The sequence below is a fragment of the Cryptotermes secundus genome, unplaced genomic scaffold (genome assembly GCF_002891405.2).
Source record: "Cryptotermes secundus unplaced genomic scaffold, Csec_1.0 scaffold197, whole genome shotgun sequence".
Classification (NCBI taxonomy): Eukaryota; Metazoa; Arthropoda; class Insecta; order Blattodea; family Kalotermitidae; genus Cryptotermes; species Cryptotermes secundus.
In genome coordinates, this window is record NW_019744107.1 from 972057 (window position 1) to 989959 (window position 17903).

The following is a 17903-nucleotide window of genomic DNA, read 5'->3' on the forward strand; positions in this document are numbered from 1 at the left end:
CCTCATCTCGCATTATTTCCATTTTCAAGGAAATTTCCGGTCTCCTCGGTCTTTCTAAAGTTTTTTTTTTTTATTCCAAGTAGGAATCATAAATATATAAACAACATTGACAAATAGGATTTGAGATTCTCACAGCAATGGTTATGAAGATTTTTATACCCAGGCTTGTGATACCATGGGTTCTGTTGAAAGTCAACTGACCCTTCACAGGTGACATGTTGCTGCAAAATGCCAACTGATTTACAACGGACTATATATTGTTAAATTCCAGAATATAGAACTCTTCAATAGAGACAAGTTTGAGAATTGTGTTTAAAATATTACATCTAGTTAAATTATTAGTTCTTTCAGTTATTCCTGCATGGAGTGTCATAATGCTTCATGTTTTTTAATTTTATATGCTGGTGCAATTCTTTGCTCATAGAATTACAATTCTTTCCTGCCCAAGCAAAGTTTTAAAACTAACCCATGGGAATAATATTAGATGGGATTAATATGCTATGCATAACAGTAATCTGAACATTTCATTGTAATTTAGGGAGCCTGGAGTCTGAACCGTGATCAGATCTATTTGTGAATTTTTGTGGTCGGTCAGAAAATCAAACTTTGGAAATGTGATGAATACTCCCTCCCTTCTATTATTCTGATCCCGCATTGAGTTGTTGACCCTGTTGACAATCACTCTCTTTATAGAGTGATCACTTTGGGGGAGGGGGAGTAACAGGAGAATCCACAATATGAGTGCTCCCACCTCTGAAACGGAATGTGTGAGGGTAGATGCCAGAAACATCAATGCAGACTATATTTGCAGCCACTACAAAAAGAGGAGCATATAATTTTTACAAACAATAAACTGCATTAACATCAACTCAGTCTGTCTTCATTCGTGGCCTCAGTTTTGTGCATAATGGTTTGCCCTGAATAGGGTCATATACTCATTGGGAGGGAAATATGCTTTGGAAGGAGCAAGCTAATTTGCTTATATTCTATAATGAGTAAGGAAAATTACCTGTTAATTTTTTCTGGATGGCCTATATTTGTGCCTTTCAAAGCATGACACAAGGATTAAGATAACACATATATGAAACATGACAGGATTTTATCAAAATTGTAATACAGAGTATCCTCAGAATAAGTCCATTTTAATGTGACAGATATCTAGATGATAAATACATTGAAGCAATTTTGATGATATGATTTCGGTAGTTACAGTAATTCAGTAATTTTGTGTATTAATTTTGAACACTGCCTAGAGGTCAATTGGTTCCATAACCTGCACTTCTATGGGAAAGGTAAAGATATAACGCTGCTTAATTTAGTAACCACTGTGCCATGAAATCATTTGGGGAGTGAAGGTATGGATTCACCATTTTTGTCCTTGGCACTAGATGGTTGTCAGTTTCAGGATCTGGCTGCTTTAACCCTGGGGAAGAGCCAGCAGCATCCATTTTATGGGTGGCTGGGTAGGTCTCAGAGCTGATCTGGACGCTGTCGAGCGAAGAAAATTCTCTTGCCCCTGTCAAGAATCGAACCTACCTTCTAGCCTGTAGCTAGTTGCTATACCGACTGAGTTATCCTTGCTCAATACTACACTTTTATGAAACTTAAAAAAAATAAAATTGGAGAAAGAGTTGTGTATTCCATTGGAAGTCAACTAATGTTTCGGAGGAACAGATCGTCCCCCATCTTCAGGGTTGAGAAGTAAGTCAAACAAGAAACCAGCATAATGCAGACAGCAAGCAAGGCTTTGTTCTTCAACCATAAAAATGTTTGTTGACTTTCAGAACACTGTATACGTTGTGTTACTGCAGATGTGTTTATTTTTATTAGTAAAGTTTCCCTACTGTTACACTTGCAGTGGAAACAAAAGATTTGTAGAATTCAGCAAGTAAATGTGTAACTTAGAATATAGCACAACAGAATCACTTGTTTCTAACTTTTTAAATATTTTAAATATGGAAATTATTAGCCATTAATTAGTGGCTTCAAATAGCCACTAACAGTATTAATAATGCCACTGTCACCACCGCGCTCATTAGCTGCTTCATATTCTTGCATTAATCTGTCACACTGAGTAGAATCTCCCATCTTTGCTGTTGCTGTATAACATAGCTTGGTCTTTAGACACTGTGAATCACATCCATTTGCAAGTGCTGTATCAGCATTTTTCACATAATATCTGCAACAGAGAGAAATATTTTGTTGCTTGCTTGCATATCACTGCCTGTCTTACTGTGTATCCACATTTTAATTGGTACTGAGTGTGCAGCAGCAATGAAGCATGTTTACTATTCACTCACTCCTGGAGCTGAGCCCTTCTTGAGAAGCTGCCAATTGTGCATCTACTCAAGAACCAGTTCATTAGCGTGTTCTGAAGAGCATCCATTGGTCCCTATCCTGATCCAGATCAATCCAATCAATACCATCTCATACTATCTCTCTAAGATCCATTTTGCACCATAGCTCAAGCGGTTTGTCGCTGGCTTCCCACCGCGGCAGCCCAGGTTCGATCCTGGGTCTGGCCAAGTGGGATTTGTTGTCGACAAAGTGGCGCTGGGGTAGGTTTTCTCTGAGTACTTTTCATTCCACCAATTGCTCCACAATCGCCCTCACCTATCATCTGGGGCTGGTACAATAGGCCAGCAGTGGCCGCAGTACAAGGGACTTAGACCTACCCCACTATCAATAAAAGAAAAAAGATCCATCTCAATATTGTCCACCCACCTATGTCTTTGTCTTCGTAGTGGGCTCCTTCCTTCTGGCTTTCCTACCAAAATACTATATGCATTCCTCCTCTCCCCCATTCATGCTACATACCTTGCCAATCTCATCCTCTTTGACTTGATCATTTTAATTGTACTTGGAGAAGAGTACAACTTATGAAGCTCCTCATTATGCAATTTTCTCAAACCTCCTGTCACTTCATCTCTCTTTGGTCCAAACATTCCCCTCAACACCCTGGTCTCAAACACCCTAAGTCTACGTTCCTACAAAGTTTCACACCCATACAGAACCACAGGCAAAATTATATTTTTGTATATCCTAATTGTTATGTTTTTAGACAGCAGACGAGAAGACAAACGGTTCTGAAGCGAATGGTAGCAAGCATTACCTGAGTTCAATCTCCCATTAATTTCCTCCTGAGTCAAGTTTAGATTTGTTATAGTCGTTCCCAAATATATTAACTGTGCCACATTTTCTAAATATCTGTTACCTCTGTTCATGTCATGATTTTCCCTGCATTTTGGTGACAAGACAGTAACATACACTTAGTTTTCTCTGTGTTTACTTCTAGACCAACCTCACTACTAGCATCAATTAAAAAATGTGTGTTTTTCATTATGGTATTTATATTATCACCTACTAGACTCACATCAGCATATACAGCATCTGATAAGTTCATTTTAATTCCAGTTCCACCTGGTTTTCCTGGACCTTCCTAATAGCATATTCCAAAGCAAAGCTGAAAAGTCTCCTATCCATTGGGTACCAGGGACTCTTTCCTTGGGGGTAAAGCGGCCAGGACGTGAAGCTGACCATTCACCTCCAAACAGTGCCGAGGTCAAGAAAATGTGACTCTATACATCCACTCTCCCTTACGCCTTCATGGTGTAGTGTTTAATTAATTAAGCACAGGGACAACCTTAACTTACCAAACCCCCCACATCTGTATAATACACCCCAAACACCTGGTGTCTATCTAGGTCTCTTTGCCAATGACACCTGTATATATATATATATATATGTATGTATGACAGACCACAAAGAGGGTTATGTTCTCAGAGAGCTGCAGCGACGTATAAGAATTAATCAGTCCACAACTTCTTGCTTGTTAAGATAAAGATTATTAGTAGATCCTATGTATATTCTTTTCATTATGTGTTTATTAAGCATTTAAGTTACAGAGTCAGAAAACGTAGCTGTAACTTCATTTGTTACTGATGATTTCATATTCGAAAGAAACTAGTCAGATGCAGTTGTATTTATGCATAGTGTTGTAGGAATTAGTGCATGTAACTAAACATCATTAATGAAGTACCTTGAATATTCTTCTAGAAGACTTCTGTTGGCAGCCAATCTGTGTGTCAATTTATCCATTTCTGTGGGTGTCAGGGACTCAACTCCATAAATATCTTTGAATGAATATAATTTAAACCAGGTTGGATTCACACTGGCATTTGTGTTGGCTTTTGTCAAATTGAAGATCCAAGTTTCACTGTCTAGTATATTCTGAAAAGAGTTCACAGTAGCAGTCAAAAATATCCATCCATATATTGAAAGAAGTGGAAGGGCTCTAACCACTGATCTCTATCTGGAGCCAGAATGATCCAGTCCTTATGATCCCATTCTCTCTCTCTCAGATAAATTTAAATATTGTCCATTGATCTACATCTTGGTCTTCCCAGTGGTCTCTTTCCTTCTGGTTTTTCCACCAATTTCCTATATACATTCCTCTTCTCCCCCACTCATGCTACATGCCCTGCCCTTCTTATCCTCCATGACTAGATCGTTCTAATTGTACTTGGCAAATAGCACAAGTTATTAACGTCCTTATTACGCAGTTTTCTCCAACCTCCTGTCACTTCATCTCTCTTTGATCCAAATATTCTCCTCAGCACCCTCTTCTCAAACACCCTCGCTCTATGTTCCTCCCTTAATGTCAGAGACCAAGTTTCAAACCCATACAGAACCACAGGCAAAATTACAGTTTTGTATATTCTAATTTTTATATTTTTACACAGCTGGAAATTGGATATACAATATTAAATTAAACTATTTCTGAAGCTGTAGGCATGTATTAAAAATCATCATAAATTAGAATCTTGGGTAATATTTACTCAAATTCATGTTTAGACTTTGGAACATTTCATATAAACATGGAAGTGTTTCTGTAACTCTTAGGTCATTACATCCATATAAACCTCTGATACTTCAGCAATTCACATTATACACCACTACAGATTTGAGGTTCTCACAGCTGTGAATGTTAAAACTGCTGTATTCTGAGATGTTACACAGTATTTTCTAGGAGGTAAACATGAACATTTTAGAGGGATCTGCTATTTCATTTTGAAGAAATTCTTCTGTCCTGAAGATAGTGGCAGTAGGTTGTTCCAAAATGTTGGTAACTATCTTATGGAGTACAAGGTTACACATCCTAGAAGCCTTATCTTATCATGAATTAATTTTTAAATATCTGCAGTGCAGAAACCTGGAAGTTTACAAGGAACATGAACTACCTGTTCCATATATGAGATATGAGGTTATCATGTCACTGAGGATTAGTTATGCGCCTCTCTGGGTTATGACACATCTACCCTGAAGCTGGAAGAAATATGATCCTCCGAAACATTGGTATCCAGCTAGCAGACAGAATAGTTTAATGACCCAGGAGACTACAGTATGTACCTGTTTCACTTCAAAATCAGATCCACCACTTTTTATTTAATAAGTGCTAATCACTACATGCAGCTTGTACCATTCAAATCTATTCCCCTTTTCTTCTGCTCCTCCTAGAATTTTAAATCAAGAATAACGAATTATCAAATTTCCCATAGCCTAGGATGTTAGTCCCCGGCTTTTTATCACAAAGGAGTAGGTTCAGTACCAGAATATTCTATATGGGATTTGCAGTAGAAATGTGATAGTGGCACTTGTTTCTCTCTTGCCCTTCTGTTTTCCCCTGCCAGCTATAATAGCACCAGTGCTTCACGTTACAGTTTCCTATGAATAATACAGCACTGAATATTTTTATCCTCATTGCATCTGATATACTCACATAAGTGGCAGAATCCACGGTGTAGATCTTGTAATTAGAGTTTAGGTCACTAAATGGTGTTACACTTCCACCATTGACTGACACACTGACAGGATGAGTTGGTTCTTCAATAGCATAATAGACATGAAAGTGATCATTATGAGTGTGACCATTGAATATAGCTATAACTGTGTTCTCAAATCTGAAAATTAACATACACTTCTCAGAAATCCTTCTAATTTGATACAGAGCATGACAATTTGATTTTGAATCTTAATACTTTCTGAATGCTTGGCAGCCATTTCAATATTAAATGTTCTGTGTTTTATGAAAGTGATTTCATGTAAATTAAATTATAAATAGATAAAAGGAAAACATTCCTGCTACATCAACAACTGGAAGACAATTACTAATATGTGGTTTACTGATGGAAATTCAGTTTGTCAAAAGGTGATAAATTGAGGCCACAGTGTACAAGCAGTTGTGTATCCTGTTTATCATCATCTCACCAAGAACACAAAGATTAATGAGAGCATGTAATATTTTCCTTTTACTATTAACTTTGTCATCTGTCTTCTTCTAGGAATAAGACATCTGAAATAATGGAACTGATTTTGTTGTCTCATTTCTTATGGGGCTGGTAATATAATACTCTACTCAGCCATTAGTGGCTGAAACATGTAGCGAAACCATAGCTGGGCACTGTCCTTGATTTTTTCTGTTTGTTGTGTTGTGACGGTCAATAAAGAGTTGTATATTGTAACACAACAGGATGCACGAAATGAAAATTATAATACTTTACTAACCTCTCAATGATCTTGTGGAATTCTCTGCTCCAAGTTCTGAGACATTCTGTATCGCCTGAAGGTATATGCCCAAGGATGTGGACCTTTTCTGCAGCTTTCTCAGACTGGAGCAATGTCTCAGCTAGCCACTTCAGCTGATCATCTTGATCTCTGGGGTTATAGATCAACCACCTGGCAAATAATGTTATTCATTTTTTATGAATGTATTCTGTAAAAAAAACATGTGGGCTCAATGTATTGTAACAGATTTGATCAACACATTGCCAGGCAACAGTTCCTCAAACACAGTCCAACCCACAACAACAGAACAATGGGGTTATGTAACCCATTTCTAGGCAAGGGCTCAGCGAACACATTTCTGCGCTGATGCAATAACATCACCACAACAGTGGGTAGCTGTCACGTGACATGTATTGTTTGTGATGCGAGTTGAGTTGAGTACAGATTAGGACAGAGGAGTACAGAGTAGCTGAGGATACAAGGACGAGAATGGAGCATGTCCTAGTGAATTGTGACTAAAGTAGTATCTTCTGCTATCAATTTACCAGTTGAAGTGGTAGCAGACATTGTTGTTAAGAGCTATAATTCGGAAACCAGGTTGTGCCAGCACAGTGTAGAATCCTCCTTTTAAAATAGTTTCTCTCGTTTCTGATGGCAGCCAAACAGACCACATTTCTGCTGATATTTGATATAACCAATTTGTTGAAACTTTCTTGTTAGTAATGTAATGTGGTGCAAACCTGTAAAGTAATAATAGAAACAGTTTCACCACTTACAAGCAGTTCCATTTTCAGAAGATATTTACCTACATTGTACCAACTGTAAAAGAGTCAGTTTTAGTTTCCTGATTAGCCTGTAGGAACCTCACACAGTGAAAGGAGCGCTACCGAATCAGCGCTCTTCACTGCATCTCCAGCACCCATTGGTTAGCGTGCCGCCTGGCAGAGAAAATATAAAAATGCGGACATCCAACACCCTAGCATCAATCACCACTACGCTTGCATCAAGGCAGCAGCATAACAGTGAGCCTAGTAGCAGCCGACTCTGCCAATGATCACCAGAGCTCATCAGGTCACCCAGCCTCAGCAGGAGCTTCGCCAGCCAGCCAGCTGGCAATCACCAAGATATGGCAAAAAATTATGCCTAGTCGCTGCAAGGAAAAACACCGGGCTGCTGCAAAGAACACTGCCACTATCTTAGTGTAGCCTGTTTTATGTGGTTGTCCCTTCGAGCACTGACATCCCCATATGCCCTTTACTTAAGACAGACTAGGAAAGAAAGGTAAGGTTTCATTACATGATGTCAAAGCTAAGTATTGTCCCCCCTGGCGGCAGTGACGTGCCGAGCGGAGCCGAAGTGAGCCAAGTCCTGGCGCACTGGTCACTATGCAACACGAGTCAACAGCGGTGACGTATCACGGGACGCCACAGTTACTACATAGCGGTAAACAACTCCCAACAGTGTTGCTAGGTTATCGGCTACCACGGCAATAGACAGCAGTGGTTGCGAGAGACAACGGTAATAACAGTGGTAGCTATTACGTGGCTGTTTTCTGTGTTGTCCGGAACGGGGCTAAATAAGGAGCAGCGAAGACTATTCAAGACAGTTCTCGAGTTCTCAAGTTCCGAGTTAGCCAGCAGTCAGTTCTGAGTTCTCAGTCTAGCCAGCGGAGAGTAACGCGTTAGCCAGCAACCAGTCGGTTGTATTCTGGCATTTGCATTCTAGTATTTGTGATACTGCAGATAGCAGTAATTGTGAATCTGTAAATTGTGTGATTGTAAGAGTGAGTGTGGAATAAAATTCGCTATATCCAGTAAGGCGTGAAGTTATTTGTCACGAATAGGGTTATAAATTGTGAAACCCTGCAACATTGTCATAATTAATTGCAGCCGTTACTTGTAGGTTGTTGAATAAACCAATTAACAATCTCTATGGCGTCTTCAGTAACAAAACACGTTACAGTATTATCTGTCTAAAATAAATATATTTGATTATCCATCATACCTTATGGAGAAAAATCCCAAGATCTCAAGTATATTGATTTTGGTTTCAATCGTATATTGAATATAGAATATAATAACGTTCTAAGGATGAAAAAGTTAAAATAGTTCCATCCAGTGTGACTGGTCACACTGGTAACCAGTCACACTGTTTGGAACCATTTTAACTTTTTCATAATATTAGCGTGACAGACCAGAATGAAACAAATCAAATTCTAAAGATGATGTGAAGATTAATGTCACTGTTGGATGTTGATGCAACATCAGAGATGTTTCAGGCACACTTAAATTTTGACAAGTACATTAAAAAACTGAAAATGGGCTGGACACGTGGCTCGGATGGGGGACGCAAGACACTATGCAGAAGTTGGGGCTGTGAAATTCCAATGACAATAATTTTCTGGAAGGCAGGGATAAAAATATATGGATAGTTTTAAAATTAGTCTTAAACTGAAACACATATATTGAAAATGTTTCTGAACCAAAATGGCTTGGGAAAAACTTTTGTTAGGTCTTCGGTTTTATTGACCTTGGAACTTTATATTCTTTAACTTAAGATTTCGTTAATTTTTAATGAAGTCAGATCGCATAGCCTCTTATCTTGAAAGCATAAATTAAAACATTTTCTTGGTATTTCTATATAAATGACAAATTTCAGGGTTGAATAATTAAACATGAATGTCACATTTAACTTTCTAAGTGCCAAATCTACAAAATGAAATGACATCAAACACTTTAGTAACTGTGACAGATGAACTACATGACCTTGAGTTACAATATACTGATAATCAAAACTGTAGGCATCTGCAAAGTACATTTTCAGAAACCCTTTCTTTCTTCTTAATATGTAACTTAGATACTGAAAATCTTCATCCATTAACAGAAAAAATACTCACACATTTAATGGACTTGGTTCATGATTTCCCAGAATTGGAAACACAGGTGTGTCTGGAAAATCTGCTTGCAGTTGTTTCAGAACTTTTGTTATTACATCAGAATTTTTTTCAATACTTGTATTCCATATGGCATGGTCTACAATATCTCCAGTCATGTAGATATAATCGATTCTCTGCAAAAATTAAGTGCGTAAAATGATGACTTCTGACTGACTGATTGAAATCTGTTGCGTTTATGAATTTCAAATCTGTAACACTTTTATTCCTTTCGGCCATTACTATCCAATGTAAAGTGTAGGAGGTGGATATGAAATGACCAAAATGTGGCTATTGGATTGAAACCCTTCTTGAGGGTTTGGGATGATAAGAATTTGGGTATTATGTTCCTTGAAAATGTTGATACCAGTCCACACTGGGTCATAATCTAGAAGATTGCATTTGGATCTTCGGAACTCTGAAGATGAATGCATGACGTTCCTCAAAAGGTTAGTACCCACCTACCAGATTTCCAGGTGTCATAACTGAAAAGACCACACAATGAATCTTTGGGACCTTGGAAACTGAGGCAGCATGTTGCTCTAGAATGATAACAATTTACTTACCAGACTATATGGTGTTACAACCCAGAAGACTCGAATGAACGTCAGCCTTTACTTAGTTTCCAGTTTGTCAACAAAGAAATTCACAGCAACGAAACTGAATAAAATAGTGTATGTTCTACTGAAGAATCTTCTGCAGAATGAGAGACAAAAACATTTGGCTGAATGTTCAGCTGCTAATCTTTCATCTTCTACAGATTAATATGTAGATGCAATCTTCTTGTGCTCACATGTGTTAAATTTATGATGTGAAGTCTTCCTGTGAGTGGATTTAGTGATCTTGCCATAGCAACTGCGCCTTTCTTTATTAACCGTATGGTAGATCATCATCTATTAAAAACAGTTATTCTTTACCTGATGAGTTCTCTTAATCTGCTGCACTGTATCTTCAAAAATATTCCATGGTGTATCACAGCTCCTGTAATCGCCCCAGTAACCAGCTGATGCATCACGATTTTCTGGTGAACCTTGGCTACTTCTGCAGCACATTGGTTTACCACATACTGCATTCCCACCTGGTAAGTAGGTAGGATCATGGTGAATGTCTGACAGTTGAACAATTGTCAGAACGTCAGCGGCCTGAAAAGTGTTTTGGGAAATATTTCATGTTCTTCAAGCTCTTCGCTTGGTTTCATCAGATTCGTTGTCTGAATAGAGAATTTTGAATACATGATTGCTCTTACGTTTGCTTTCCTATAGTCCGTTCTTCTGACATTTGGTTTGGGTCCAAGATCAACATCGACAGTCCATTCAAGGCTAGGCTCTTCTTTTGAACACCCACTTCCTTGAAATAAAATCCCACAGATTCTACTGGACGTGAGACCTTTGGTGTTGTTAAGTATGTAGACCACTGTGTCCTGTAGAATGTACAAAATATTTACAAATAACATTTAGCCATGTGAAACGCCCCTGAGTGTTTCAAATTATTGAACTATAGTTTATAGGCCTATAGTGAACTTCCTTTAATAATATGTTAGAATTATTTTTTGGGCATATACATAGAAGTAGGAACGCAACTTTTATCCATAAAAAATGTATGCACATATGTATATCATCTCTTTGTCCAACCATTGTACTTTTCTCCCAGTATGACATTTTGGGCGAGGGCACATCATGGAAACTGGCAATTGCAACGCAACCACAATTTCCGACAAAAATCGCATATTTCAAGCATGCAAATTGTTTCCAGATTAACAGGCGCACACTGAGGTAACTTATGTTTGAGTAGTTGTTCACATCATCTTAAGCGGTTACGTTCTTCCGACATAATGCATGATTGCATTTTATAATTTCGCGCACTTATCTTCTGCGATGGAATAAAATACTGATCCTGTCATAATGTGGTGGTAGTTGAGACCGGTTGTGGCGGCATGTGAAGAGGTCGACGACCATGAGGAAAATATTGGGATGTTAATTAATTTATTTCAGTTAATACCAGTTTATTTTAATCAGGAAATATCGCGTTCACACGCTATTCGAAATTCTGACATACCGTGCAATTGTTTTAGCAAGATAGAAGATACCTAATGAGTGCCGTATACAGCCGAACCATGTAATTTGGAAGAAAGGTGACTATATAAGTTATATTTAAGACTGAAGTATATGTGAAATGATAATTCTTAAATATAATATTAGGAAAAGAAAACATTGGGTGAATCCGTTCTTCTGTGACAGTATAAACTGAGGTGCTTACATTGTTTCGAAAGAATTTAACCAGGATCCGGACTCCTTCGTCTCATGAGAAATTCTTTCCCAAGCTAAATCTGTTTTGTCCTGCCTAACATAGTCTGGGTGGCATTTGTCGTATACACCAGTTAACTGCACAAAAACAAAATTAGCAGCTTCGTCAAACTTCTATGCCATCCTAAGAAACAAATGAATCTCTGAAGTGCGTAATAGAACAGCTGATACTAGGAAACCACGCGGCAACACAATTGTGAGAAGACAGGCCGTTGCCGGGAAGTTGAGTTTCTCAGGCTTTCCGCGAGTTGCTTTGCCGTTTCCTCAATTTGCGCTGCTCCATTCAGCAACGTGTGTTAAATTAATGCTGATAACAATTTACGGAAATTGCGTTTGCGTTGCGATTGCTATTTTCCTTCGTGAACCCCCGCTCTTTGTCTGACAATGCCTTTCTGTCACTTCTTGCAAACTGTGATATATTTAACAAATTTTGATGATGTTTTATGTGGTAAAACTTAAAATTAATGGCATCATGTGATCTGATCTGTAGTGGCCAGTTAGGAAAAGAAGAGTACCTGGAAACATAAATTAAATATGATTTTCTTTATAACACTTAGCCACATTTACAATAACGGGTGAAATTATCCCTGTACTTAGTTAAGCACTTGCCTTGAAGGCATACAAGGAAGAAGAGATATAGCTCCATATGTTTAGATGGAAGTGAGAGGTGAATTTCACACTTCGTCTCAATCCCATGGGCAAAGAATCCTGTGTACCCAATGGACAGGAGGCTGGATGGACTCCAGAACCGTTCTGGACTTCGCTGCTAGGAGGAAATTGAAGCCTGATCGTTCATCCTCCAGCTAGTCACTATACAGAGAAATCTCGACTCATTTTTTAAATAGTGAAACACAGGAAGTTAAATATCCTCTTCGCCCTTAAAATTCCAAAATTTAGTATCTACGCTAATTTTAAACTAACCAGTATGGAGAACATTGTTCTTAATTCATCATAACTTACTCATTGGGTAAAATTTCCAAAGCTGTAAAAAACAGCACTTTACTTGATTTTGCAAGGAATATAAATGTACCCCAGCTTTTCATTGGAGCGGTGAAATTATTTTAAACAGTTAATTTAAATAAAAAGTAATATGACAGAAGTCATGCAGTTCGCTAGAACCGCTGTGACAACCTCAAATCCAGCAGTTAGTTTAGGTGATGTGTCAATACAGTAAATAGCAATCGAGTGCAGGCAAAACAAGTGACCTCTCGGGTCGGCACGATTTCATGTATGACGTACAGTATTACTATACTGTCTTTTTAAACGTTTTCATAACAGTTTCTGGGAGAGAGCGATATTAGTTGTGACGAAGTTTTGAAAGAGAATTAGTTGTTTTTAACTAAGCTGGGGGATCGGGTAGAATTTCATATGATTTGTAATGGCATTTAGGCACATGAAAGTAACATGAAATTCCTAGAACAGTCTGGGACATGACATAGACTTCCTATGAGAAAAGTATCAACAATTTGAGATTTCAGGTCCTGACAGCAGTGATTATAAAGAGTACTGTACTCTGTTATGTGACGCTGTGTGGTCTCTTGCACGTTTACCAACTTTTCGGGGAAACGTTCTGCCTCTATTTTCAAGGTCGAAGAAAAAGCTAAACAGCCCGCGGACTCTCATTGGCACTTCCCTCTAGCTTAGTTTACTCCTCAATCTTGAAAATGGATGCAGTACATCCTCCGAACAGTTTATGAACTTGTACCAGACTGTACGTGACCGCCTCTGTGGTCTAGGGGTCAGAGTTTCTGGCTACAAATCCAGAGGCCCGGGTTCGATTCCGGGCGCTATCAGATTTTCTGAGAAGTAGTGGGTCTGGAACGAGGTGCACTCAGCCTCGTGAGGATAATTGCGGAGCTGTTTCAAGGACATAGCGGCTCCGATCTAGAAAACCGAGATTAACGGCCATGTGGATCCGTTGCGCTGACCACGCGACACCATCTACGCGCAAAAGTTGGCACTAACTTCACAGACAAACGGCGGTCCCTCGGTCGGTATAGTTCGCTTGCGGACTACACACCACGGAGTTTGTTTGTTTTTGTTTGTACCAGACTGTACAGCGTCGCATCCAGAGGGTAACATTCTTCGGTATTTACTTACTCTTGGAGCTGAGCCCATCTGGAGCCAATTCTGTAGCTACTCAAGAATTTCCCAGCATTTTATGGAGCCCGAAGGTTCACTACCATGTTCACAAGAGCCCTCCACTGGTCCCTATCCTGAGCCAGATCAATCCAATCAATACCATCCCATCCTATCTCTCTAAGATCAATTTTAATATTGTACACCCACCTACGCCTTGGTCTTCCCAGTAGTCTCTTTCCTTCTGACTTCCCCACCAATATCCTATACGCGTTCCTCGTCTCCCCCATTCGTGTTACACGCCCTGCCCACCTCATCCTCCTTGACTTTATCATTCTAATTATACTTGGAGAAGAGTACAAGTTATGAAGGTCCTCATTATGCAGTTTTCTCCAACCTCCTGTCACTTCATCTCTCTTCGGTCAAAATATTCTCTTCATCACCATGTTCTCAGAAACCCTCAGTCTATGTTCCTCCCTTAATGTCAGAGACCAAGTTCCACACCCATACAGACCCACAGGCAAAATTATAGTTTTGTATATTGTAATTTTTATGTTTTTGGACAGCAGACGAGAAGACAAAAGGTTCTGGACTGAATGGTAGCAAGCATTACCCGAGTTCAATTTCCTCTTAATTTCCTCCTGAATCAGGTTTCGATCTGTTATCGTTGTTCCCAAATATCTGAACTGTACCGCAAATGTTTAAGTAAATTTGAATTACCATGTTTAAGTCAATTACTCCAGCGCATACTTCGTCAGCCTGTATCCCAAGATTAATGCAGATTGAATATGCAAGGTCACGGACATTCTGCTCTGAATGGTTTTGTGAATATGTCAGCAGAGCGTCGGTGACTGAGCGGCATGTAATACAGACTGTACTGTCATACACTACAGTTCCAGTATGTGTTGGCATCAGAGAGAAAAGATAAGTCAGAGGCAATTTTCCGATTATTGAGAACAGCCTATCTGTAAACATTCGACTGTTATCAAAATGTGTGAGTTCTTCTAAAACTTCATCTCTCATTAGACTCTCGTCATCTGAAAAATGGAAATAAATTAAATAAGCAAGAGCTTCTTTCGGCAACAAATTCTTATTAGATTACAAGCCTGCTTTTCCTTTAGCTTGCTTTAATTTAATGTACATTCTCAGTTTTCTGTATGACATCTGTGTCACTTGCCTGAGTGGAGTCGAGGTACATTGAAGTGAATCAATAATCCACAACTAAACTTCAAACGTTTGTAAACACTGTTTAAATTAGAGTAATACAAAAAGAGCTTAGCTGTCCATAAGTGTATACTTGTTTCTTGTAAGTGTTCTTAACGACCATCTTCATCCTTATATTTTATACTGACTGAATCATACAGAGTCGTGTGTATGTATATGGGGAAAACAGGGGTCAATAAAATGGCAGGAAAATATATAAACTTGATTCTGATGAAGTGCCCTACTGGGTGGTTATCCTTTGGGTTATTGGAAAAATTAAAAAAAAAAAGGTTGAAAATATGGCTGTTTGGGATGATATTAAAGACGATGGCAGTATGGGTTTTTGATATTGGTGATTCTGCATTTGAAACTGTTATAAGCAGTAATTATAAATATTGACAGTAAATTCTCCTCTTGTGAGACGAAAGGGACTTAACTTGATACCACGCATGAGTTCCATGTTTCTGTTGGGATTCCTTGGACAGGGGATCAGCCCACGATCCCAATATTCGAGTGGGTGAAGACGGTTCATGCCTTAGAACTCGCCGCCATTATGATAGGCTTGAAGTTTGTCTAGAGGCAGATACGTATAAGTGGTTAAAATGTTTTATTCATAGGTGTATTTTGGGAAAAATAATGGATTTTTAAAACCTGACTTTGCGCCATTAAACCATTAATTTTCTGATTTTAAGGCACACTTTTGGCACAGCGTGTTTAAAATTCCTGAACCCATAATTTCCTTAGGACATATTTACATGGTCAAGTACAGTTCAGTTAAGTCTTTCATATTTCTCTCTTGTGGCAAAAGTTTTGCTGTTGGCTCTGTCAGTGTGTGATAAGGAATAATTTCAAACGAACAATGTACAAGTAGTTAAGAATGGCACCTGGACTCAATTATTTGACTTATTTGGGTTATTTATATTCACCATTAATTACATAATTGATGACGTGGATAATTTTATAAACCATAGGCATTGCAGTATTAATTTATGAAACTATTATTCCTTTTTAATACACGACTTCGAATATCCCTGGGCATATATGTGATAAAAGTAACTTGATTTTACAGGTTTTTACTACTTTGGTTAAATAGGTGGAAGAAAATAAGTAATTTATATTAAACGCTGCAGTTAGGACTACAAATCATTACTGGCCGGAAACCGCTATCCCGAGCAGGTCTGTATAGAAGAAACGCTCTAACACTGTAGAATTATATTCCGGAAGTACTCGGTTTTAATCCCGATAGGGACACCAGAAACTGTAAAATGGAAGCCAGTTTCATAATTGGTTTATTTTTATTAATAAAAGGATCAGGACCCTTGTTGTGCCTGTGAAGATTCTCCTTCGTGCTACCAGGATAATTTTTTGACAACTTCATTTCTCATCCTCACCATATCGCCATAAGTAATTCTCTCACTGCAAGTGATACTACTGAACGTTGCGGTTAAGTGGATGCCACTTGTGTTCCGTATTCATGAGGCCCATGGTTAAACTCTCGATTTTGAGAACGGCTGTTCTGAAAGTTTCAATTGCTTTTCTTGGTCCCTACAGGCAAATGTCAAGACAGTCCACTATCACGCCTTTCACACCTCTTAAATTCATTATTCTCTTAATAAAATCATATCGGGCAATCAGTCATGTCTGATGTTTACATATTACCGACGTTTCGGAGACCGTCTCTATTCCCAGCTTCAGGATCTGGTATCGACATCAGATCCTGATGATAGGGACAAGTATGATCCCTGAAACGCCAGTAGTTTTAATCAACTGGAACGGTATATAACCCAAAAATATTTAATCAAATTTAATCACCCTGAAAGCCTAGTATTTTGCATTATTATTCACTAATCATTGCATTCTAAACTATACAGTCGAAATACTGAGAGCGTCGTAGCACCATTAAAAACAATACAGAATTATTTTTGCCGTTAAAAAAAATATAATTTAGGAAGCTACAATCCAACTCCTTTCCTCTAAGATAGTGTGAATTAATGGACTGTATTTTGTAGACACTGATATGTTGGGATTTTGGACTTTATCCATCGTCCTGGTTTTTAAGATAACAAAAACACGACGTTTCGGAGACTGGATCTGTCTCCGTCTTCAGGTGGATAGGTGGATCACTGGAGTCCAGTGATTGAGACTAGCTCTTTCTAAGGGGCCCAACTCAGTAGGTTAAACCTTCCCTATCCACCTGAAGACGGAGACAGATCCAGTCTCCGAAACGTCGTGTTTTTGTTATCTTAAAAACCAGGACGATGGATAAAGTCCAAAATCCCAACATATCAGTGTCTACAAAATACAGTCCATTAATTCACACTATCTTAGAGGAAAGGAGTTGGATTGTAGCTTCCTAAATTATATTTTTTTTAACGGCAAAAATAATTCTGTATTGTTTTTNCCTGATAAATATTTAACGAGTTACTTTTGAGATGCATGCAGAAATGCAAGTCGTTATATGTGTTCGTTACTATCATCCGATTATAATAAAATTGGAATATATTGGCACATTTGAACAGGATTCCCCTGTATCAAACGTAACGGCTATCCCTTGAGCCGTTCTCGAGCTTTTGAAGGAAGACAACCAGGCTATCAGAAATGGCGAAGTTAATAGGTGCTTTTTGCGACTCATAGTTGTTAACGCGTCATAAAGACGCTACTCGCCTATTAACATTTTTTTTTTAATTTCATTCGAATTTAATGGAACTTGAACATGTTTGATAATGTGCTTAGAGCACAGTAAAATTTGTATGTTTGTTGTGTTGCTTCTGAGGACAAGCAGATCTCTAGCAGTTATCAACTACTTTAAAACTAAGCATAAG

General features: G+C 38.4%; 1 protein-coding gene and 1 long non-coding RNA gene across 2 annotated transcripts in view; one reads left to right on the forward strand and one right to left on the reverse strand.

Annotated features, from left to right (window-relative positions):
* Positions 1 to 1094: 1094 nt before the first annotated feature.
* On the reverse strand, positions 1095 to 11153 carry LOC111874391 (sphingomyelin phosphodiesterase). The gene is made up of 9 exons (XM_033755429.1): positions 11128 to 11153; positions 10743 to 10916; positions 10414 to 10638; positions 9461 to 9633; positions 7110 to 7304; positions 6565 to 6735; positions 5780 to 5960; positions 4040 to 4230; positions 1095 to 2179 (listed from the first exon to the last, which is right to left on the reverse strand). Exons 1-9 carry the CDS (start codon positions 11128 to 11130, stop codon positions 1966 to 1968), a joined length of 1527 nt encoding a protein of 508 aa, XP_033611320.1. The 5' UTR covers positions 11131 to 11153; the 3' UTR covers positions 1095 to 1965.
* A 189-nt stretch (positions 11154 to 11342) lies between these two features.
* Positions 11343 to 17903, forward strand: part of LOC111874392 — a 33418-nt gene continuing 26857 nt past the window's right edge. The window contains exon 1 of the long non-coding RNA XR_004514100.1: positions 11343 to 11627. This is a non-coding gene — a long non-coding RNA (uncharacterized LOC111874392). The remainder of the gene's footprint in view (positions 11628 to 17903) is intronic.